Source organism: Balaenoptera physalus, assembly GCF_965194825.1.
Source record: "Balaenoptera physalus genome assembly, chromosome: 2".
NCBI classification, from domain to species: Eukaryota; Metazoa; Chordata; class Mammalia; order Artiodactyla; family Balaenopteridae; genus Balaenoptera; species Balaenoptera physalus.
The window spans coordinates 35,113,875-35,138,629 of NC_138883.1; the positions used below are offsets into that span (position 1 = coordinate 35,113,875).

At 36.6% G+C, this 24,755-nt stretch overlaps 1 protein-coding gene across 12 annotated transcripts in view; it reads right to left on the reverse strand.

Moving 5' to 3' along the window:
* Positions 1–24,755, reverse strand: part of GPHN (gephyrin) — a 638,461-nt gene that overhangs the window by 176,331 nt on the left and 437,375 nt on the right. For 10 of the 12 annotated variants that reach the window (XM_082451601.1, XM_082451607.1, XM_082451608.1 and 7 more), the window contains one exon: positions 19,635–19,677. In XM_082451601.1, coding sequence (XP_082307727.1) covers positions 19,635–19,677 — 43 coding nt within the window. Of the gene's footprint in view, positions 1–19,634; positions 19,678–21,420; positions 21,484–24,755 lie in introns of all 12 variants that reach the window. The other 2 variants (XM_082451600.1, XM_082451602.1) reach the window with 1 other exon arrangement.

Below are 24,755 nucleotides of genomic sequence, written 5' to 3' on the forward strand. Positions count from 1 at the left end.
AATAACAAAAAAACAGACAACCCAATCCAAAAATGGGCAGAAGACCTACATAGACATTTCTCCAAAGAACATATACAGATTGCCAACAAACACATGAAAGGATGCTCAACATCACCAATTATTAGAGAAATGCACATCAAAACTACAATGAGGTATCACCTCACACCAGTCAGAATGGCCATCATCAAAAAAATCTATGAACAATAAATGCTGGAGAGGGTGTGGAGAAAAGGGAACTCTCTTGCACTGTTGCTGGGAATGTAAATTGATACAGCCACTATGGAGAACAGTATGGCAGTTCCTTAAAAAACTAAAAATAGAACTACCATATGACCCAGCAATCCCACTTCTGGGCATATACCCTGAGAAAACCATAATTAAAAAAGAGTCAGGTACCACAATGTTTATTGCAGCTCTATTTACAATAGCCAGGACATGGAAGCAACCTTAGTGTCCACTGACAGATGAATGGATAAAGAAGATGTGGCACATATATACAATGGAATATTACTCAGCCATAAAAGGAAACGAAATTGAGTTATCTGTAGTGAGGTGGATGGATGTAGTGTCTGTCATACAGAGTGAAGTAGTCAGAAAGAGAAAAACAAATACCGTATGCTAACACATATATATGGAATCTAAAAAAAAAAATGGTTACGAAGAACCTAGGGGCAGGACAGGAATAAAGACACAGACCTACTAGAGAATGGACTTGAGGACACGGGGAGTGGGAAGGGTAAGCTGGGATGAAGTGAGAGAGTGGCATGGACTTATATATACTACCAAATGTAAAACAGATAGCTAGTGGGAAGCAGCCGCATAGCACAGGGATATCAGCTGAGTGCTTTGTGACCACCTAGAGGGGTGGGATAGGGAGGGTGGGAGGGAGATGCAAGAGGGAGGAGATATGGGGATATATGTATATGTATAGCTAATTCACTTTGTTATAAAGCAGAAACTAACACACCATTGTAAAGCAATTATACTCCAATAAAGATGTTTAAAAAAAAAAAAAGAAGAAGAAAGTCAGTTCTGTCATTGTATAACCCAAACCCCGAAGCCTCTATTTTACTTCTTTTACAGTTTGTTCAAATACTCTCCAGAAATTAGTATAGAATTTTACACACAGTCAAATGAAGAAGAATGCCTTTTCATCAAATTAGGTGCAGATAAATTATTTTGCACTCTAGGGATATTTCTGCCTAGATAAATAATGTTGACTACTATGTTAGAATGAGAATTGAAACATGACCTTACTATACCATTGTTTTCATAATCATAACTTTATTAATCCAGAAACTTCTTGCCCAGGAAGATAAAACTTCAAATAACTTTATTACTCAACCTAGGAATTTCCTGAAAGACCCATTAGCTTTTGTTTTGTAATTTGTGTTTCTTCTTTTGTTTTATTTATGTATGTATGCATGTATGTATGTATGTATGTATGTATGTATGTATATATGGCTGTGTTGGGTCTTTATTGCTGCATGCGGGCTTTCACTAGTTGTGGTGAGGGGGAGCTACTCTTTGTTGCAGTGCCCGGGCTTCCCATTGCGGTGGCTTCTCTTGTTGCAGAGCATGGGCTCTAGGCGCAGGGGCTTGCTTCAGTAGTTGTGGCACGCGGGCTCAGTAGTTGTGGCTCACGGGCTCTAGAGCACAGGCTCAGTAGTTGTGGCGCATGGGCTTAGTTGCTCCGCGGCATATGGGATCTTCCTGGACCAGGGCTCGAACCTGTGTCCCCTGCATTGGCAGACGGATTCTTAACCACTGCACTATCAGGTAAGTCCCGACCCATTAGCTCTTAAATAGACAGTATCAAAGACAGTTTAAACACCAAGACTCTTTTAAGCCCTCATCCACAAATCCTTGTATGCCGGGGGTGGGGTGGGGCTGGGGGCCCTGGGCACTGCTGTGGTACACAACCCCTTTCCAGGGAGTAAGGCATGCTGTGGGCACATGGCCCTGGTCTCCACTGCTGGCCATGAGGTGGCCTACTGCAGAACTAGCAATTGGCTTGGGCTGCCTGGCCCTAAGCCCTGCCTGGAAAAGCAGGTGGGAGGAAAAGTGGGGAGGGGTGCCTGGAGTCTGGCACAGCAGATCATATTAATCTCAAATTTGGCATTGACATGCTGGGTTCACTTTGAGGCAAGAAAATGAAAGAGATATTTGTGTGATAAAAGTTCCTCCAGAGATGAAATATACAGATTACTTTGTGATTGGGAATGGAATCTCCATCAGATACTTACATGTCATGGCCTACCTAGTTCACTGTGAAATGTACAAATGCCTGAGATGTAAAAGTGAGCCTCACATTAAGATCCAAAGGAAGACAGATTGAAAGATTTAATATTGTTAAGATGGTAATAGTACCCAAAGCAATCTATGGATTCACTGTAATACCCATCAAAGTCCCAAAGGCCTTTTTCTTTTCCCCAGAAATGGAAAAGCCAATCCTCAAATTCATATGGAATGGCAAGGGGCCCCAAAGAGACAAAACAATATTGAAAAATAAGAACAAGGCTGAAGGATTCTCACTGCCCGATTTTAAAACTTACTACAAATCTACAGTAATCAAAACAATGTAATATTGGCATAATGATAGACATATAGATTAATGGAATAGAATTGAGAGTTCAGAAATAAACCAATTAACCTATAGTAAATTGATTTTTGACCAGGATGCCAAGACCATTCAATGGGGGAAAGAATAGTCTCTTTAACAAATGGCACTGGGACAACTGGATATCCATATGCAAAAGAATGACTGGATCACTACCTCACACTATATACAAAAATTAACTCAAAATGGATCAATGACCTAAATATATAAGAGCTAAAACCATACAAGTCTTAGAAGAAAACATAGGAGTAAAGTTTCATCACTTTGGATTTGGCAATGAAATCTTAGATAGGATATCAAAAGCACACCCAACAAAAGAAAACATATATATATAAAACTTTATCAAAATTAAAAACTTTTGTGCATCAAAGAACATTATCAAGAAAGCGAAGAGATAACCTAGACAGTGGGAGAAAATATTTGCAAATGATATATCTGATAAGGTCTAGTACCCAGAATATATAAAGAATTCCTACAATCAACAACAAAAAAGACAAGCCACCTGAGTAAAAACTGGACAAAAGACTTCGATAGTTCTCCAAAGAAGATACACAAATGGCCAAGAAGTACATGAAAAGATGCTCCACATCATTTCTCATTAGGGAAATGCAAATGAAAACCAAAATGAGATACCACTTCACTCCTACTAGAATGGTTATAATGAAAAAAAAAAACAACAAAAAATGAAAAACAAAGTAACAAGTTTCGGCAAGGATGTGGAGAAACTGTAATCCTTGTACACTGCTGTTGAGAATGTACAATGGTTCAGCCACTGTGAAAAATAGTTTGGTAGCTCCTCAGAAAGTTAAACATAGAATTAATATATGACCCAGCAATTCTATCTCCTAGGTATATACCTCAAAGAACTGAAAATAGGTACTCAAACAAATATAGGTACAGGCATGTTCAAATCAGCACTATTCACAATAGCCAAAAGGTGGAAACACAAATGTTCATAAACTGACCAATGCATAAATAAAATGTGGTATAAATGTACAGTGGAATATTATGCAGCCATACAAGGAATGAAATACTAACACATGCTACAACATGGATGAACCTTGACAACATTAAGTAAAAGAAGCTAGATAAAAATCGTCACATATTACATTCATCTGAAATTGTATGATTCCATTTATATGAAACATTCAGAATAGGCAAATCCTTAGAGGCAGAAAGCAGACTGGTGGTTGTCAGGGGCTGGGGAATGGAGAGTAACTGCTTAAAGGGTATGGGGTTTCCCTTTGGGGTGATGAAAATGTTTTGGAACTAGATAGAGGTGGTGGTTGCACGACATTATAAATTTACTAAATACCACCGAATAATTGACTTTAAATGATTAATAATTTTATATTATGTGAATTTCACCTCAATTAAAAAAAATTAAAAGGAAAGACACTGATGATTGGTTTTATGTGGACTTTGGCAGCATGGTAATTCATTTGATGTTCTAGAAACCAGAGAAACCTACCAACTAGAGAATTATGGATCATGTACTCATATGACATTTAGTTTAGATAGCATCTAACATTACCTAAAGATTTCATTCTTGGAATTGAAGATGACACTTCATCTCTGAGTCCAGCGGAATTTGAGTATGAATGAAGTGAAATGAACTATTTTAGTTATTTCAGATTTGGAATGACTCATTTCTCTGAAAAATATAACTCCTTATCTGTATATAGTTTGGTTTGGTTGTTATTAACATAAGCCTTACCTGTGTCCTGGGTACTCATGCTGACTGACACGTGAAGACTGTAGCTAAATGACTGAATACACCAAAAAAATCCGTATGTTCAAGTCACAACTTTAACATGTTGTCTTTATTTTGGGGGATCCCTGAAGAATTTCCTGGAGTTAGCATTGGCCCTTTTGTTCAACTTGAGCTTTGCTCAGGTTTTAATTAATTTTGCTTACATGCAAATCTATTCTGTAGAGTAGAAAGGCCAAAATTAAAGTAAAACCAAACAAAGCCACACACCATACACACACAATCCTTGTCTTGCTGTATCCACCCATCTTAAACTGTTACATCATGATCTTTACCCAATTCTAATCAATTCTAATCTAGTCAAAATATTTATGATATTTTGAAGCTAGGTTTAAGTTGAGTTTTTCAAACTGTCACAATGAAAAACTCAACTTAAACCTAGCTTCAAAATATCATAAATATCTCAATGTTGAGCCCACACTGAAATGCTACTAATACTCTGTTAAGGTGGTATTCTCCCTGGCTACACTAACCTCTTATTTGTGGGGAGTCAACATTCAACAGTCTTAGAGGCCATAAGGAGACCCAGTCAAGACTGACCCCTTCCCGCCAGAGCCCAAGATCCTTGATTTGACAACAGCAAGCTCCTCTGAGACTCCTTGACCCTCCTGCTTTGGGGAATGGGAGTGTCTCTAATCACCACAGTGAGATAAGTAAGTCTCACATTAGACTGAACACTCATTTATTTTCTTTGAGCTCTCCAACTGCTAAATTTATTTTGTCTTGTAGGAATAAGGAACCCATCTTTTTACTAAAAACATTACTGTCTGTCTCTGTCTATCCTTGGCATTTTCTGTTATACCTCTATAAGGGGAAAATTCATATGGAAAAATATGGGCGTAGGCCCCAATAAGTCTATTTTGCAAACTGGCTCTGGGAATTGAGAGGTTCAGGTTTCTTCTCAAAGTGGTGTCCTTTGATTAAGCTTTGCCCTGCGTTACCCATCAACCTCTGAGAACTTTCCTTGTTCTTATTTTGTTAGAGTCTGGCTGTGGAAGAGAGCTCCCCTTCAAACCTTTTGATGCTCTGGAACTACAAATACGTCAGTTCGTAGTTGGACAGTCCACTCATTAGGTTGGGGAGTCTGATGTATGAGGTGTCCAAGCAACACCTTGGATGGACTATTCACAGGTTCTCGTTTGCATTAGTCTAAACCTAAATCTATGCCTCTATCCAGGCCAGAATCCTACTTCTTACATGCATTTATGTTATACCCCAAATCTATGTATTTATCTTTAATTTCACCAAGGATAATTTAGAATTATAGTGGTCACTTTGGGGAACTTCTGTTATAAACAAAATTGTTTGAGAGGTGCTGTAGGACAAAAAAGGAACAAAATTCCAAACATCTAATGGGCTGGATATTTTTGATTGGTGTGAGGAAATATCCAAAAGAAATTCAGATTCCAAAACTGCTTAAAGAAATTCCTTGGCCAAGGCAAAATAAAAATGTGAAAAACTTAAAATAATGTTTAGATCCTCCAAAATCATACCTTGAACCTAGTGGATTTTATCTTACTATTTCTTTTGCCCCATCCTATACTCCTCCATTTCCCTCCACCCATCTCTCCCTCTGCTCCACTCCCCTTTCCTTGTGGCTGGCCAGAAACTTCCAAAGCTCAGTTACCTCTTAAAGTTTAACTTCCTTCAGAACAGAAAAAAATCCCCTTATGGTTGATTTTAAGCTCCATTCTTCCTCTGAGCTGAGAGTCATCAATGACTTTCCAAAGCCTAGAAAGGGCAGAGTGAAATTTGCAGAGAAATTGGGAATAATTTTAAGAACACATCCAGGGCTTCAAGTTCTATAACAATTAGTTCTTATGTTTGTGGAAGCTTGAGACGCAAAAAATTCCATGAGAAAGCAGAATTGAAGAACCTGAGGGTAACTTAGAAGAACCTAAACTGCACAGGAAACCAGAGGGGTTTAGAAAAGCTATAGAAGTTGGTCATAGTCTTTTGGAGGCCATTCCCGAAGTCCTTCCTGAGAAAGTAGACTGGGCTCTGACTTAGTCTTACAAGCAAGGAAAGGATAACACTGGAGACCTCAGGGATAGGCTCTTTAACAGTTTTAGACAGCACTCAGGAGTAGATGTTAAAGCAGATGTGACTCCTAACTCTCTTCTAGATTTTTGTAAACAGTCTTAAGCCAAATAGGGGATTTAGTAGGCAAGCAAAAACTAGTATGGGAAATAATGCCACTGCCAGAACTCAAGCACCTTGCTGAATATTTTGAGAGTCTTAGAACAAAAACAAAATAAAACTCAGAATAAATTGATAGCATTAGAGATAAAACAACTAGATATTTCTAGCAGGGTCAGTAAATCCCAATAGAGGGAATCTCTTGATAAAGATACTTACAGATACTATATAAAAAAGGATATTGGAAGAACTATCTTGTGTTAGCTAAGAAGCTAAAGGGGAAAAAAATAAATTAATGAGGGGCATTTTTTGTTTTACCCTTAAATTCCCAGGGAGAAATTTCTCTAAATATTAAAGGAGAACCTTACCAAAAAAAAAGTTTTTTTAATTGATATAGAGGCAAACACTATCAATCTTAAACTTGACCACTGTTACACAACCTCCCCCATGGGGTAAAAAAAACTACTCAGTGGGTATCTCTAATAATCCTTTTGTTGGTTCCATGTCATTCATAACTGTTATCCTTGGACATTTAACAAAATAACATTCTTCCTTCTTCTGTGATATCATACCTGCTAACTTGCTAGGCAGGGTGTACTATAACGGAATTGTTAAATATTTTCCTTATGGTTTCTTTCTTGAAGTCTCTGAGGACTCCCTTATTTGCAAAGAGATTACAGCTAATTTGGAAATTGATTTACTAGTATCTTTGTGTTTAAATCAACCCTAAATTGAAGATCTCAAGGAGATGCCAGACTTTTTCATTCTGTGAGCAAACATTCAATGAATATAGGGAGGATTACAGGGGCTGAACCTATTAGTACCCAAATCAAGCCATCGAAACCTATACCCCAAAGTGTAAAATGCTCTCTTGAACCAGAAGCTAAAGAAGCACTAAAACTAACAGGTAAAAGTAAATAGAGAAAAGATGCAACATATGTTGTACTAGTTTTTGTAACACTTCTATCCCTCAGTCAAAATGCTGCATGGGTGGGGATAGGGATTTGTTCAGCACAACAGGCCCATAATAGAATAGTCATTTCCCATTTCCAAACGTATTTTATCTTCAGTGCCTCCTGAGGCTGCATATTTGACTGTGGAGATTTATGTTCTGCTTTCTTTAATGACTCTTTAGGTCAAAATAGTCAATATTTGTTTGCCTTCTCCTGAGAAAATACAAAATATACTTTGTTATGTTGCAAAGATTTACTGAAACACTCTCCCACTTTTCACAAGTCCTCAACCAGGACCTTAAGACTTTATATTTCCCTGTGATTCTACTCAATTCAACATGTGGGTAACGTTGTATTCTAAAGATAGAATGAGCTCTAAGATTGATTCCACCTATCCACTTACTTTTTTAACTCACAAAGAGGATGAAGTTTCCACAGAGAAGTTATAACTTTGTCTAAGTAAAGTTCATTACCTAGAACATGATTTCTCTCAAGGAAGTAAATCTCTTACTCCTGACAGAATATGGACTTTAACTAAGAGATAATAAAAAGGATTCTTGAGTCTCACTGACTGTCGCGGGCAATGCGTTCCCAACTTTTCTGCAATTGCCATGCCAATAAAAGACTTAACCAAGTCCTTTGAAAGGGAACCTCTTCCCTAGGCACCAAACATGAACAGGCCTTTTGCGAGTTAAAATTAGCTCTTTACTAACTTCCTACCTAATCTTTATAAAATTTCATCCTTAGGATATGATCCTTTGCCAGAGGCAAATCTTCCCAGATGGCAGAACTCTGTGAGCACACCAGAAGTTTTAGTTAGCTACAGATATTAGGGTTAATACATGCATTGACAGTAGATTTGCTTTTGGGTTATTCCATGATTTTGAAATGCTTTGGAAACAAGGAAGGGTTCTTGACCTCAGAAGGAATCTCAATTAAGAATGGTTAGCAATTTAGGGACCTCCCTGGTGGTCCAATGGTTAAGACTCCATGCTCCCAATGCTGGGGGCCCAGGTTCGTTCCCTGGTCGGGGAACTAGATCCCGCATGCCGTAACTAAAGATCCCACATGCTGCAATGAAGATCCCGCATGTGGCAACTAAGATCCAGCACAGCCAAATAAATTAATAATAATAAAAAAAAAAAGGTTAGCAATTTATAGAAATTTTAAGTGCTCTAATGCTTCCTGAGGAAGTGGCTATTATAAAAATAGGAGCTCAAACAAAAGGACATAATATGGAAACTAGAGGAACTGTCTTGACTAATCATCATGCCAGGCAGACAGCCTTCACTAAAATTATAGCCCTTATAATACCCCAAGGGACCAAGTCTTTGCTTTAAAAGCAAATTGAGTTCAAAGCCCCTTTTATAGAATGCTAGCAATCAGCTCCAGTCAGAAAAGAGGTACCAGGAGAAAGCTGGGTGTAAATTGCACTATTAGCTATTTAGCAGCACTGAAGGACTTCAAATAGAATCTTATAAAAATTTTACATGAAATTACCCGTAAGTTAAAGAAGAAATTTGCCACTGTAAATAATTAATACTGATGGGAAAGCTTTACTCTATCTCATCTGTCACCACTATAATCCTGGTAAGAATATAAAGGTGGGACATGGATAAGAGTCCAAAACTCAGGGCCCCCTCCTGAGGTTTAAACACCTCCAAATGGATTTCATAGAACTACTCTCTGGGTTTTGAATATGTTCATGGTGATTGTTTACTTATTCTTAGGATGGTCTGAAGCCTTCCCTTGATAGAGAGCTATACTCTAATAGTAGGAAAATTTTCTTGATTTCATGTTCCCAGTCCAGGGAATTCTGACCTTTCTCTCTAGTGATGGAGGCACCCATTTTCCTGGGCCTATTACTAAAGAGTTTTGGAAAGATATGCCACTTACTAATTTCACCCCCAATCTTCAGGAAAGGTAGAGAGAACAAACATAGAGACTCTTGAACTTCCATGACCTAAGGCATTGTCTTTAATGGCAATGAGATCAAATCTTTCTGTGGTTCATCAACTCTCCCACATACCTCTAGGAATATCTCCTTAAATTCCACACTATTGCAAGCAGAAATGGCTAAATATTGCAAGGAATTATTCATGCCATACACCAAGTCTTATAAACAGGTACAAGCAGTCTTTCATCAACACCCTTTTAAATAACCTTGTATGACCTAAAACCCAGAGAAGTGGTCTTTTGGAAGAGACATCAGAGAAAGACAGCTCTGGAACCCCGTTGGACCTTATCAAGTACTGTTAGTAATCAGCACAGCTATACAACTCTAAAGGTTTGATCTTTGGATTCATGTCTCCCAAAGAGGCATAATCCATTCCTGAATTTGTAGATTTTAAGCCGAGGAGTTTTTAGAAATCCTCTAGAAACAGACAATTCTCTGAAAGAGACATCCTCCATCCAAAACCTTTGACCACATGAGTGTAGGGAGCTTCTACCCAAGATCCATAGACTAAGAAGGTGGACTGCCACAGTTTTATCTGCATTCTATTGTTCTTTATTTTCATTGTTATTTTATTCCCTTTCTTCCCCTGGTTTAATGTTTCTTTAACTGTTATCTATATTGCCCTATTCTTAACATTGCACTTCGTTTGCATCCTTAATCATTCATTGGTATGTATCTAATACTTGGCTGTTATTTACTTGTGAACTAGCTAAAGCATACAACCAAACTGGTTTTGCACTACATTATTATTATTTTTTTTGGTAGCCACCCAGATTCCTTTGGTTCCACTTCCTCGTAATGAATCTGTTGGTTTCCTGGGGAACTATACTCAACTATTAGGTGACTTTTCCAATGACAAACTATATAACAGGCCAAAGAGATGGAAATCTAAAATCCTTTCTTAGGTCATACCTAGAAGACAAGGTTCTTGACTCCACCAAAATAATTCTCTAATTTTTTTGGGTGGGAACCAAACTTTAAAAGAAATAGAACTTGTAAGGGAACTAAGAAACAACAATGTATTTGGAGGCTGTCTCACTTTTATACACCTTACAAGTTAAGATACTATTTTTCTTTTGTTTCAGAACCTCTAAATGGACTCAACACTTTAAATTTTATTGTATGGTGCAGAACTATTTTTGATGAGTGGCTCCAAATGTTATAACATATTTGATAAGCACTTATGGGTATTTTGGTCCCAAATAGGTCATTGGGTGTTCCCCAATTACTGGTATTGGATTTGTGGTACAAAAGCCTACAGACTAGATAGGATCTTACTATCTTTGTTAACTGATGCCTGCCTTCAGTGGAGTCCCCAACATCATCCAAGATCCATTTTTAAGCCAACAGTTTCTTTTTGAAGAAAAAAAAGATTGTTAGAAAATTTAATTTTTAAAAAAGTAGGAAAAGTGGACCTTGATTTAAGAATAAAAATCATGATCACTCTAGGGAAATTCTGGATTTCTTTCTTCCTTTCTCAAGCCTCTTTACTTCAAGCTTTACAAGAGGCCCAGAAAGTAGGGAGTGTGCTACATGCTCTGATTCAGAGACTAGGTGAGTTAGGTAATGCCACCAAGACTAAAGAACTCCTCACTTGAAAGTTTCATGAAATTACAGTGGCAGTGGCTCAGCTGCTTTAGATATAATATTGGCCTTTCAACGAAAAACATGTGCTGTTTTAGATAAGAATATTGTTCTTACATGCCTGTATACTTCTCTGGGATCATTTATATTACTAAAAAGATCCAGTAAGCAAACAAAGAAGTCAGAAAATTGGGTAGTTTGGCTAATAACCCTATATCTTCTTCTAAAGACTCCTCAGATAGGCTTAATTTTGTTTTTGTTTTTCTCCCCAGTTTTATTGAGATATAATTGACATGCAGCATTGTGTAAGTTTAAGGTGTACAGCATAATAACTTGACTTTCATATATTGTGAAATGGTTAATAGAATAAGTTTATTTAACATCCATCACCTCATATAGATACAAAAGAAAAAGAAATTTTTTTCTTGTGATGAGAACTCTAAGGACCTATACTGTAACAACTCTCAAATATACCATACAATAATGTTAACTATAGTCACCGTGTTGTACATTATATCCTCAGTACTTATGTGCCTTATATCTGGGAGCTTGTACCTTTTGACCACCTTCATCCAGTTCTCCTAACACACACTCCCTGCCTCTGGTAACCACAAATCTGATTTCCTTTTCTAGGAGTTTGTTTTGATTGTTATGATAAGTGAGATCATACAGGATTTATCTTTCTTTGATTTATTTCACTTAACATAATGCCCTCAAGGTCCACCCTTGTTGTTGCAAATAGCAAGAATTCTTTCCTTTTTAAGGCTGAATAATATTCCATTGGGTGTGTGTGTGTGTGTGTGTGTGTGTGTGTGTGTGTGTGTCTATGTGTGTGTGTATACATGACACAACTACTTTATCCATTCATCCACTGGCAGAGATAAGTTCTTTCCATGTCTCGGCTATTGTAAATAATGCTGCTATGAATAAGGGATGTAGATATCTTTTCAACATAGTGTTTTTGTTTCCTTTGGATATATTCCCAGAAGTAGCATTGTGGAGTAGTATGGAAGTTCTATTTTTAATTTTTTCAGAAACCTCCATACTGTTTTCCCTGTTGCCTGCATCAAATTACAATTCCATCAACAGTGAATGAGGGTTCCCTTTTCTTCCCATCCTTGCCAGCATTTGTTATCCCTTGTCTTTTTGATGAAAGCCATTTTGACAGGCATGAGGCGATATCTCATTATGATTTTGATTTGCATTTCCCTTATGATTAGTGATGTTGAGTGCCTTTTTCATGTACCTGTTGGTCATTCGTATACCTTCTTTGGAAAAATATCTATTCAGGTCTTTTTATATTGGATTTTTAATTTATTTATTTTTGCTATTGAGTTGTATGAGCTTTTTATATACTTTTAATATTAACCCCTTAACAAGTATTCAGTTTGCAAATATTTTTTCCCCATTCTATAAGATTGTCTTTTCATTTTGTTAATAGTTTCTTTCGCTATGCAGAAGCTTTTTAGTTTGATGTAGTCCCACTTGCTTACTTTTTATTTTGTTGCCTGTCCTGTAGGTGTAATATCCAAAATATCATCGACAAAATCCATGTAAAGCAGCAGTCCCCTACCTTTTTGGCACCAGGGACTGGTTTTGTGGAAGACAATATTTCCATGGACCGGGGTGGCGGGGGAGGATGGTTCAGGTGGTAATGCAAGTGATGGGAAGCATGGTTCAGGTGGTAACGTGAGTGATGGGGAGCAATGGGGAGTGGCAGAAGAAGCTTCGCTCATTCATCTGCTGCTCATCTCCTGCTGTGCGGCCCAGTTCCTAACAGGCTGCAGATTGGTACCGGGCTACGGCCCGGGGGTTGGGGACAACTGATGTAAAGGAACTTTTTTCCTGTGTTTTCTTCTAGGAGTTTTATGGTTTCTGGTCTTACATTTAAGTATTTTAAGTCATTTCCAGTTAATTTTTGTGAGTGGTGTAAGACAGGTGTCTATTTTCCTTCTTTTATTTTATTTTAAATATTTATTTATTTGGTTGCACTGGGTCTTAGTTGTGGCAGGTGGTCTCCTTAGTTGCAGCTCATTGATTCCTTAGTTGTGGCAGGTGGGTGCCTTAGTTGCGGCTTGAGGTCTCCTCAGTTGCAGCTCGCTGGTTCCTTAGTTTCGGCATGTGGACTCCTTAGTTACGGCAGACAGCCTCCTTAGTTGTGGCATGCGAACTCTTAGTTGCAGCACGCATGTGGGATCTAGCTCCCTGACCAGGGATCAAACCTGGACACCCTGCATTGGGAGCTCGGAGTCTTAAACACTGTGCCACCAGAGAAGTCCCTAGTTTCCTTCTTTTAAATGTGAATATCCAATTTCCCCAGCACCATCTATGGAACAGTCTTTTCTCCATTGAGTATCCTTTGCTCCCTTGTCAAATATCAGTTGGCTGTATATGCATAGATTTATTTCTGGGCTCTTGATTCTGTTCCATTGGTCTTTGTGTCTGTTTTTATGCCAGAACTATACTATTTGATTATTATAGTTTTATAATATAGCTTAAAATCAGGAAGTGTGATGGCTCCCATTTTGTTCTCCTTTCTCAGGATAGCTTTGGCTATTCTGGGTCTTTCATGATTCCATAAAAATTTTAGGATTTTTGTTTTCCACTTCTGCGAAAAATGCCATTGGAATGTTTTTTTTTACATAAATTTATTTATTTATTTATTTTACTTTTGGGTACACTGAGCCTTTGTTGCCGCACGCGGGCTTCCTCTAGTTGCGGTGAGCAGGGGCTACTCTTCGCTGCAGTGTGTGGGCTTCTCATTGCGGTGGCTTCTCTTGTTGTGGAGCACGGACTCTAGGCACATGGGCTTCAGTAGTTGCGGCATGCATGCTCAGTAGTTGTGGCTCACAGGCTCTAGAATGCAGGCTCAGTAGTTACGGTGCACGGGCTTAGTTACTTAGTTGCTCCATGGCATGTGGAATCTTCCTGGACCAGGGCTTGAACCCGTGTCCCCTGCATTGGCAGGTGGATTCTCAACCACTACACCACCAGGGAAGCCTGCCATTGGAATCTTGATAGGAATAGTCTACTGTCTATAGATGGCTTTGGGTAGTATGAACATTTTTAACAATATTAATTTTTCCAATCTATGAACAAAGGATACTTGTCCATTTATGTGTGTCTTCTTTGCCTTCTTTCATCAATGTCTTGTAGTTTTCAGTGTAGAGATCTTTCACCTCCTTGCTTAAATTTATTCTTAACTATTTTATTCTTTTTGAAGCTACTATAAATGGGATTATTTTATTTCTTTTTCAGAAAATTGATTGTTAGTTCAGATAAGCTACTGAATTTTTGTATGTCAATTTTGTATTCCGCAACTTTACTGAATTCATTGATCAGTTCTGTTTTTTGGTGGAGTCTTCAGGATTTTCTCTATTTATTTTATAATCATGTCATCTGCAAATAGAGACTACTTTGTTTCTTCTTTTCCAATTCTGATGCTTTTTATTTCTTTTTCTTGCCTGATTGCTCTGTCTAGGACTTCTAGTAATACGTTAAGTAGGGATGACGAAAGTGAGCACCCTTGTCTTATACCTGATCTTAGAGGAAAAGCTTTCAACTTTTCACCATTATGATGTTAGCTGTGAGCTTATCATATATAGCCTTTATTATGCTGAGGTACGTTCCTTCTATACCTATAAATTTGTTAAGAGTTTTTTTTTATCATGAACAAATGTTGAGTTTTGTCAAATGCTTTTTCTGTGTCTACCGAGATGATCATATGATTTTTTTCTTTCACTCTATTAATGTGATGCACTCCATTTATTTATTTGCATATATTGAGCTGTCCTTGTATCCCAGGGGTAAATCTTACTTGATCATAGTGAATGATCTTTTTAATGTACTGCTAAATTCAGTTTGCTAGTATTTTATTGAGAATTTTTGTATCTATATTCATTAGAGATATTGGCCTGTAGTTTTCTTTTCTTGTGGTATCTTTTTCTGGCTTTGATATCAGGGTAATGCTGGCCTTATGAGTTTGGGAGTGTTTCCTCCTCTTCAATTTTTGGCAAGAGTTTGAGAAAGATCAGTGTTAATTCTTTAAATATTTGGTAAAATTAACCAGTGATGCCATCTGTTCTTGGCTTTTTTTTTTTTGTTGGGAGATTTTTGATTATTGATTCAATCTCCTTACTAGTATTTGGTCTCTTCAGATCTTCTATTTCTTCCTGATTCAGTCTTGATAGATTGTATGCTTCTAAGAGTTTTTCCATTTCTTCTAGGTTGTCCAGTTTGTTGACATATAGTTGTTCTTGGCTTAATTTTGGACACTTTTTGCTCCTGGCTGAAAAAAGAACTACAAACTCTGATCATAATCCTTCTCACATTTGTGTAGCAGGGTTCAGATGTGAGACCTCCACAGTCCTAAATGTTGCTATATAGCTGCTGTCTCATTCAGTAGTTCAATAAATGACCATCCAACAACAACAAACGCAGGCAAACTGACACTTACGAAGGTTGAAAAATCTTTCCTAGATAGTTGATGTACTACTGTGATTCCTTAAGTAAGGGTGAAAGTCTAGATTGATTGATTGATCACATCCTTAGCTGTTAATGGTCTATCTTTCAGCTTAGGCTGATCACAAGGGGAATTCTTGATACCTGAAACCATCTGTAAGTGCACAGCTTACTGTCTTCATTAGCATAACATTACTATTCCATTGTCTTTATCAGCATAACTTTACTATTCCAGAAGATTCTTCCTTGGAAGATAAAAGTTGTAAATAACTTTATTGCTCATTCCAGAAGCTTCTTAAATAGAAAGTACCAACAAACGGTTTATACACCAAGACTCAGAAATCCTTGCCTTGCCATGTCTGTGATTTCTAAATGATTATATCACGATCCCTATTTAATTCTAATCAAGCCCACATTAAAAGAACTGCTTTAAATCAAATTTCAAAACCTCATCAATATCCTGACTTTGCCGTTCCCTTTCTGAGACTCTGAGACTAAGACTTTGTTGAAGTGGCACTCTCCCTTACCAGAGTAAGAATAAACTCAGCTTTTTATCAACAGGTTGTTTTAATATTGGTCAAAAAGTTCATTTGGTTTTTTTCTGTAAGATGGCTCTAGTAGTGCTTGTCTTTAACTTCATTCGAAACAATTCTGTTAGATTGTATTGTGACAGCTACAGTATCAGTGTGCACTAAAAAAACACCGCATCAAAACTGGTGAATTTTTGTGTAGCCATTTTAATATTGAAGATGGAAGAAAAAAAGCAACATTTCGGCATATTATGTTTTATTATTTCAAGAAAGGTAAAAATGCAACTGAAACCCAAAAAAAGATTTGTGCAGTGTATGGAGAAGGTGCTGTGACTGATTGAACGTGTCAAAAGTGGTTTGCGAAGTTTTGTGCTGGAGATTTCTCACTGGACGATGCTCCATGGTCGGGTAGGCCAGCTGAAGTTGATAGCGATCAAATCGAGACATTCACTGAGAACAATCATCATTATACTCCACGTGGGAGATAGCCGAAATACTCAAAATATCCAAATCAAGCACTGAAAATCATCTGCACAAGCTTGGTTATGTTAATCGCTTTGATGTTTGGGTTCCACATAAGTTAAGTGAAAAAAATCTTCTTGACCGTATTTCCGCATGCAATTCTCTACTTAAACATAACGAAAACGGTCTGTTTTTTAAAACAAATTGTGACGGGCTATGAAAAGTGGATATTGTACAATAATGTGTAACGGAAGAGATCATGGGGCAAGCAAAATGAACCACCACCAACCACACCAAAGGCTGGTCTTCATCCAAAGAAGGTGATGTTGCGTATATGGTGAAATTGGAAGGGAGTCCTCTATTATGAGCTCCTTCCGGAAAACCAAATGATTAATTCCAACAATTACTGCTCCCAATTAGACCCACTGAAAGCAGCACTTGACGAAAAGCGTCTGGAATTAGTCAACAGAAAACGCATAATCTTCCATGAGGGTAACGCAAGACCACATGTTTCTTTGATGACCAGGAAAAAACTGTTACAGCTTGGCTGGGAAGTTCTGATTCATCTGCCATATTCACCAGACATTGCACCTTCAGATTTCCATTTATTTCGGTCTTTACAAAATTCTCTTAATGAAAAAAATTTCAATTCCCTAGAAGACTGTAAAAGGCACCTGGAACAGTTCTTTGCTCAAAAAGATAAAAAGTTTTGGGAAGACAGAATTATCACGTTGCCTGAAAAATGGCAGAAGGTAGTGGAACAAAACGGTGAATACATTGTTCAATAAAGTTCTTGGTGAAAATGAAAAATGTGTCTATTATTTTTATTTAAAAACCAAAGGAACTTTTTGGCCAATTCAATAGTTTTGAGGTGCTAAAGGAAAGTTACCTCTTGCTTGAACAAAGTTACCGAAGTTAACTCTTCCTTGGACAATTCTGAACAAGCTCTATTAAGTTCTAACTTTTTTCCTTTCTCTAGTATCTGCTGATTTTTGCTTTGATACATTTTTATATGTGCTAAAAAAGAAGTTGATCATAGTTTTCTTTTTATTAGCTACATTTTGGAAATGTTTTCCTTGAGGATAGTTAATTTAGTAAGTAAATGAAAAAATGATTAAAATAGAAGAAACTGTAGGGGGTATACAAGAAGGATTAGTCACCTTGCCTTGGGGGAACTCAGAGAAGCCATCACAGAGGAGATCACACTTGAACTGAGTATGGAAGGATAAGTAAGAGTTTTCTAGGAAAATAAGGGGAATGGATATTTTATGCTGTGAGGGAAAGGGTCCCAAGGTATAGAGTCAGGACATAGCACTGAGAAAATGGGGGAACTGCTAATAGGGTCTATATGACTGCAATATAGTACTACATGGCAAAGGAAGAAAAAAAATAAAAGATAGAAGTAGACTAAATAAGCAATGAGATTAAGAAGTTCAGAGGTAGAACAGCTCATGAAAAAGTCCTGGGTGTGGCTATGGGCATGAGTATGAGTTACTAAAGCAGCATTGAGAGAAACGACCTTAAACTTATAGAACTCACAGAACTAAGAGGCTACAATGTCGGATGGGCTCTCTACATGGATCTAAATGGCTATATGGACCATCTACATGATTATTTTATCCTAAGAAAAGGTGAATAGAAAAACCTGGACCATCATAAGGTCCATCCCAAGTGCATTAACAACCAACAAGCCAGTAAGAGCATAAGCGAAATGAAAGCAGTTCTAACAGCACAAAGATCCATGATAGAGGTGAAAAAGGTTTCAAAGAAATCTGTTCTCAGTAAGAAATTTTTTTTGTTCCTAATCACCACAATCACTATCAGTGATCCATCATCATCTCAGGATCAACAATAAATGGAAATCATACAGTAATCATCAAAAATATCATTTTAAAATTTCATTTATTTCTATTGTTTTATTTTAGTAAATATTCAATCATCACTTCCTTGACTCTTAGTTTTCTCAACCTTAGGTCTTAAGAAGGGCTTATAGGACTTTACAGCTCCTATTATTGAAGCTCCTCCCTCAGATTCACATGTCTGTCAGATGTTACGAAAACTCACAAAAGTATACAAGTTAAACATGCCTGTTTGCATTTATTTTTATATAACTCTAATATGAAGGTCCTGGACAAACAACTGCAGTGTGCTTGCCTAATAACTCAAGGTTTTCAAGCTAAGGTAGCAGATTTACAACACAGAAATGGGAAAATCTTACATTAAAGAAAATAAAATGAAACGAAATTTTACCTATTTGAAGTTCTCCAGGTACTTTTTTAATTGTTAAATAATACAGACATTCTACTGGAAATAGAAATCATTCCATTTACTAAAACTCCCAGTGGTATAAGTAAGGACCCATTTCAGTATGGTCCTCCTGCACTTCTTCTCTTGATAATGATCAGGAAGAAGACAGGGTGATACCATTAATGTTAAGTGACAGAGAACAACATCTACAAAAGTAGCATTTATACAGCACTTTTCTCTTAGAATCCCAAAGCTTTCAAGGCACAACCTTTGATGTCACATCATTTCAGGGATACAGGTAAGGAAAAGCTATTTATATTTCCTTTTTATAAGATAGGAAAATGAATAATACACAAAGTCAAATGACTTCCATGCAAATGTTATTGGTGATAAAACAGAAAAATAAAATTAAGGTTTCTTCATCCTTGGTTTAGGGCACTATGTTCTGAAACATGCTGCCTGTGAAGATAACATCTTTTAGGAATTCATATTCACGAAATGATTATGATGTACCTTCTTAGGAGTCCTTTTTTTCTTTTTTAGATTCATTTAGTGGATTTATATTACATTATTTTCAGTTAGTCTGCTTTCAAATAACTTTTTGGCAGTGGGGCAATTAAAGAGGGTTCTCATCTTAGAGTCACAGAGGAGCTCATTACTACCCTAACCGGTAGTGCTGTCAAAGTTCTGATGTCAGAACTTGCAAAAACAATTTGTGATAAGGGAAATATTCATTAATATATTGATACTGCTATTTTTAGAATGCAAAAGCTCTAAAATTCATATTCTTGACATAAACTTTCCCCATTGCTCTTCTTCAGTCTTTCACCAAAATGTCATTTTTAGCTTTCCTTCTTGTTGAACCACAAGTTCTAACCCAGTAGTCCATCTGAAATAATGATATACTCACTGGCTCTGAGAATGTTCTCCTTGCTGCTGCACCTGGACTGGACCTGCAGAGAGAGCATAAACTCAGTAATTTAGGGCTCATAACAGAGATAGCCAGATATATATGCATATTTAATGGGCAAACTCCTGAGGTCTAGGAGCAAAGGCTTTATGTATCTCACATATAAAAACATGTTAATAAAAATATGTTACATTTATTCCATATATTTTTAATTTTTCCTTTTCTTACTTAAAGAAAGGACTGATTTCTAGAAAAAAAAAATTGGGGGCACAATATTGTAAATGGGACAAGGGTAAAACTAATGGCATGTTTAAATTGATGTGTATTGGAAATTAGTATATGGGAAAAAATTCAAGTTACCACATATTCAGTTGTGAATTCAGACGCTTAATATTAAAGACACTGTGCATATCTCTTGACTAAAATAATAATGCAATTCAAGTAATAAAGTTGTAATCAAATGTTCCTTGGTAGTCATTTTTAGTTACATATGTTAATGAAGGGAAAAGAGAAATCTTCATATACAATATTTACATGTGAGTCTAATAACCTTTGTTATTTACTGATTATAATTGATTATAATTATAATATTAGTTATGAAAGATGTTTCCATTGGAAATCAATGAAATTGAAGTCATTTATTTGCCAGTTCTTAAGTGTGTATATAGTTATCAATCAGAGACTCATGCTGATTCAAATATTTCAGGTCAAAGTGGAACATTCCTTTACATGTTGCAAAACTGATGAATTCAAGGGCCATGCTGGATGGCCTTGACACTTGTTGATTTCAGAATCAACTGTATTGAAACTCCACACCTCTTCTTCCCACTCCGCAGCAGCTTGCCCCAAATGGTATACATAGCAAATTAATTTCTATCGCTTAACACAGTCTACTATTGTAATGAAACAAATTATGAAAGTAATGTTGCAACTTAGGGTGGGTTATGGTTGTCCTTCCCTGAAAAAAACAATTGTTAATGTTTAAAGAAACAACAACAATAATAAAAAAAATCACAAACATACACACAAGAAACACACACACACACCAAAAAAAAAAAAAAGAGGGGAAAAATAATTCCAGATGTTAAAGTTATTCTCTTTTGGCCCAGATTGTTTAATTAGTTTTAAATACACTAGAATGAAGAAGCTAACTGTAAGATAATATTCTTATATTCTTTACTCAAAGTTTTATTGGAGAACAATGCTGGACCAAATGGGAAAGAAATTAATGACTACTTAAAGAAAATAATACAGGAAGGAAGACACAAGAGCAAGGAAAAGAAAAAGAAGAGAGAGAGGTTTGGGGAGGGTAAATCTAGTAGACAGAAAAGAAAGTATTGACAATATGTAAATGCAGAATGTTCTGCTATTTCTTATTGAAAATTCATACCAAGAGGGTAAGAATGACTAATGAACTTGCTGCAAAATAAACAAGCAAGTTGGCATACCATGGAATGATAATAAGTGTTAACTATATCACTATAGCCTTAAAGGAGAAAAGAAACAAACACTAATAGACAAATTAATAGACAAGCTTAATAAAGAGATAAACTACATTTTAAAAACGATTCAAAGAACACAAGAGATAGCTAAAAGAGTGAGAGAAAAATCTGGGAGAGAGAAGGAAAAGAAAGGGGAAAATGTTGAAGGACAAAAACAGAATTCAAAGAAGTCAAATGGAAGTCAAGAAAGTCTTCAACAAGATGTAGAAACAGAAGGAGCCAAACCCATAGCGCAAAGCAACGTTTGCGAATGGAAAGCAGCTCCTTTGATCAGTGATAGTTACTCTTAAGTCGTAGCCTCTATTCCTCCAGAGTTCATCTTTAAGCCCTTCCAATCTAGAGTGGAGCTAGTGTATGGATAGAAACAAGAGATTTACAATGAACAGAGCAGTTCAGATGAGTAGTTCAAATTGTCTCATCAAATGTTTCAACAGACTTATATAATGTCTAAATGGAAATGGAGGTGAAGTACTAGCTGGCTTTACCAAAAAAAGCAAACCGAATCACAACTACAATAAAAAATACACTCTCTCCCTTTCTTAGGTGGCCTAAAAAATGAACAAAAATTAATTCATAGCATGAATTTTTTTTTTTAAAGTAGGTTTTTTTTGTTTTTTTTTTAATTTACTTTTTAATTTATTTTTGGCTGCATTGGGTCTTTGTTGTTGTGAGGGTTCTTCTCTAGTTGCAGCGAGCAGGGGCTATTCTTCGTTGCGGTGTGCGGGCTTCTCATTGCAGTGGCTTCTCTTGTTGCAGAGCACAGGCTCTAGGCACGCGGGCTTCAGTAGTTCTGGCACATGGGCTCAGTAGTTGTGGCTCACAGGCTCTAGAGCGCAGACTCAGTAGTTGCGGCGCATGGGCTTAGCCGCTCCATGGCATGTGGGATCTTGCCGGACCAGGGCTCGAACCTGTGTCCCCTGGATTGGCAGGTGGATTCTTAACCACTGCGCCACCAGGGAAGTCCCTCATAGCATGAATTTAATAAAGAAACCCAAGTCTTGCTTTGTGGCACATCAGTTTAGAATGATATGTTTCAAACAGTTTTGGAAGAGAAATTTGGATGATGAGAAAAATTCAATATTCTGAATCTGTGAATCTAGGTTCAAAAATTGCCAGCATCAGTATAACCAATGTCTTCTCATTTACATTACATTGGCTATTTGACCCAGATTTGAGGGAAATCACTTTTAAAAATCAATGATTAAATGAACTTCTTTACTTTAGTGATTTTGAGTATACATTAAAAAATTGAGGAAATTAATTTAAAACATTTTAATACTTATGCATGCAGTGGATGCCCCTCTTTTCTGTACCATGAAACTGGTCATCATTATAATACTGACTTAATTTAATAAAATCCCAATATGAAGATTCTGCCTAGCTCACAATGTAATGGGATTTACTTGAAAGAATAAAGTTGAGAAACAACTATTGTTCTCACAATATGGACTATAAAGAAGGTAACACAGGTCTGTTTCAAGTTTTATGATTTGTTGTTGTTTTTCTTCATCTTACCCAATTTGTCAGGGATTAAAAATGAAAAGTATGGTGTTGGATGATCTGTTACTTTATTCTACTGGATTATGTTATTTTACTAAAATAACATTTATAGTATTGACAATTAATTCCCCTTTCAACTGAAATCAAAGCTAAAATAATGTGTAGAAACAGTATATTAAAGTCAATAGAGGAAATAAAAAACACAAGAGACTTACTGAAAATGTAGGTATTCATTTACTAATCAAGCCTGCTTTCAGACATCAAATAATTCATTTAATTCATTTCAACATGTGTTTACATGTATAACATAATTTTTGCTGAAGATCACACTGTCCATTAAGACATCTTAAGCAATGAAACAGAAAAGAAAAGGAGGGAGAGCATGTAATAAACGGTAAGGAAAAAAAGTGAAAATGCTTTAAACAAAGCTGAGAAAACTTTAACAAACAACCACAATCTTTAGATACAGTTAGAGAAGTGACTTACCTTATGCTTAGGTCTTAACAAGAATAGCACACTGTTTAAAGTCAGCTCTTCATTATGGGAGGTACAATTGAAAGCCATAGGTTATAATAACATGAATTGCTACACAGAAATGAAGACTTTTTCAGCCCAACATGAAAAGCTAACTCTTATGGGAAAAATTTCAACTTATGTTTAATGCAACATGAAGAACATTTGAGGGTGTAAACATCAAAACACATGAATCTCACACCAATAAGAGAGAGACAGCCCAATCTCTCAGGAACACAGAAGATTTAATCTGTGACCATAATCTGTGACACATAAGGGAAGGCACATCACTCTAACATTGAAAGATGCATGCATAATGTGTAACCATCCACTGACAGCCCCCCACACCCAACCCCCATCCCACTTGTACACACAAAAGCCTACTAAGATACAGAGAAAGAATGTAGTGCCAAGCTGTTATGAAGAAAGCAGGACACACACGGAAGCACAGCAGTGGTCATGTGATTTGAGAGGTGTTCTTCCCTTAAACGATCCCATCACCATGCTTATTTTAAAGAAGCCAGGAAAAGACCCCCTTCAATGCTGCAATAGCTACGAGCCCCCAGCTTGAAGCTAGTGTGTGGAATTTTGATCACCGTTCCCTGCGATGTCAGGGGCTCTCCAGTGGAAGCCAGATGTGTAACACCAGTTAGTGGGGTACAAATATGTGAATAACAAACATCTTTTCTCTTCTGCATTTCACAGAAGTGAGGGAGGAGAGAAACAAAATAAAACCCATGTCAAGAATAGGTTCATAACAATATAAAGATGTATAAATATTAAAATGGAGATTACATTTGATTGCAGGTTAACACAACTCAGGTTTCATAAAAACTGCCTCTATTTTGCTGCTCACTGGGTCAACTTGTATTCTTTTTCCTTGTAAATGCTTGGAATAAATCTATACAATATGGCTCATATTTAAAATTTCTGAGCAGTTGGTCAGATGGGGTCAAAGTCAAGAACAAAAGAAGTCATCTTCTTTGATGGACATTAAGAAAGCCCTCTCTATTTTTAGCATGATTTTACTGGCTGGCAGTTACATTTTAAATTAAAAATTAAGCTTCTGTATATATGCTTACTTATATAATCTGAGAAACTATGTCAGTGGTTTGGTTTAAATTTTAATCTGTTTAAATTTTAAAAAGCAAATAACAAAAATGACTACCTATTTAGAAATTGTTAGTAAGCTCCCTATGTACTTTTCTTTACTGTCGATAAATCTTATTTTAACATGGGCTGTTCCAGTCAATAAGAGGGTTATATCAGCTTATTAGAAAAAATGTCAACTTTGGTTTCCTATTATTGATGACAGTAGTTAACTTTATTTGTTTTATTTTTTGTATGAGATGGGCTTTGATTCATGTGTGGCATGAATTTAGTTAGCAGATTTTTAATTGTTTAAAGCTCATTTACTTATATTACCATTTTCTCTCCCTCATCCTATTCTTAGCAGGCCAGAATATCTTGACCTTTACTTTAGCATGTCTTTATTATTTTAGGCTCTGGACCCTCCTTTAATCTTACTTTCTTCATCGGTAAAATAAAGACTGTTACGGGATCAAAGGAAATAATATATGTATCAGTGATTTTAAGCTATACAGAC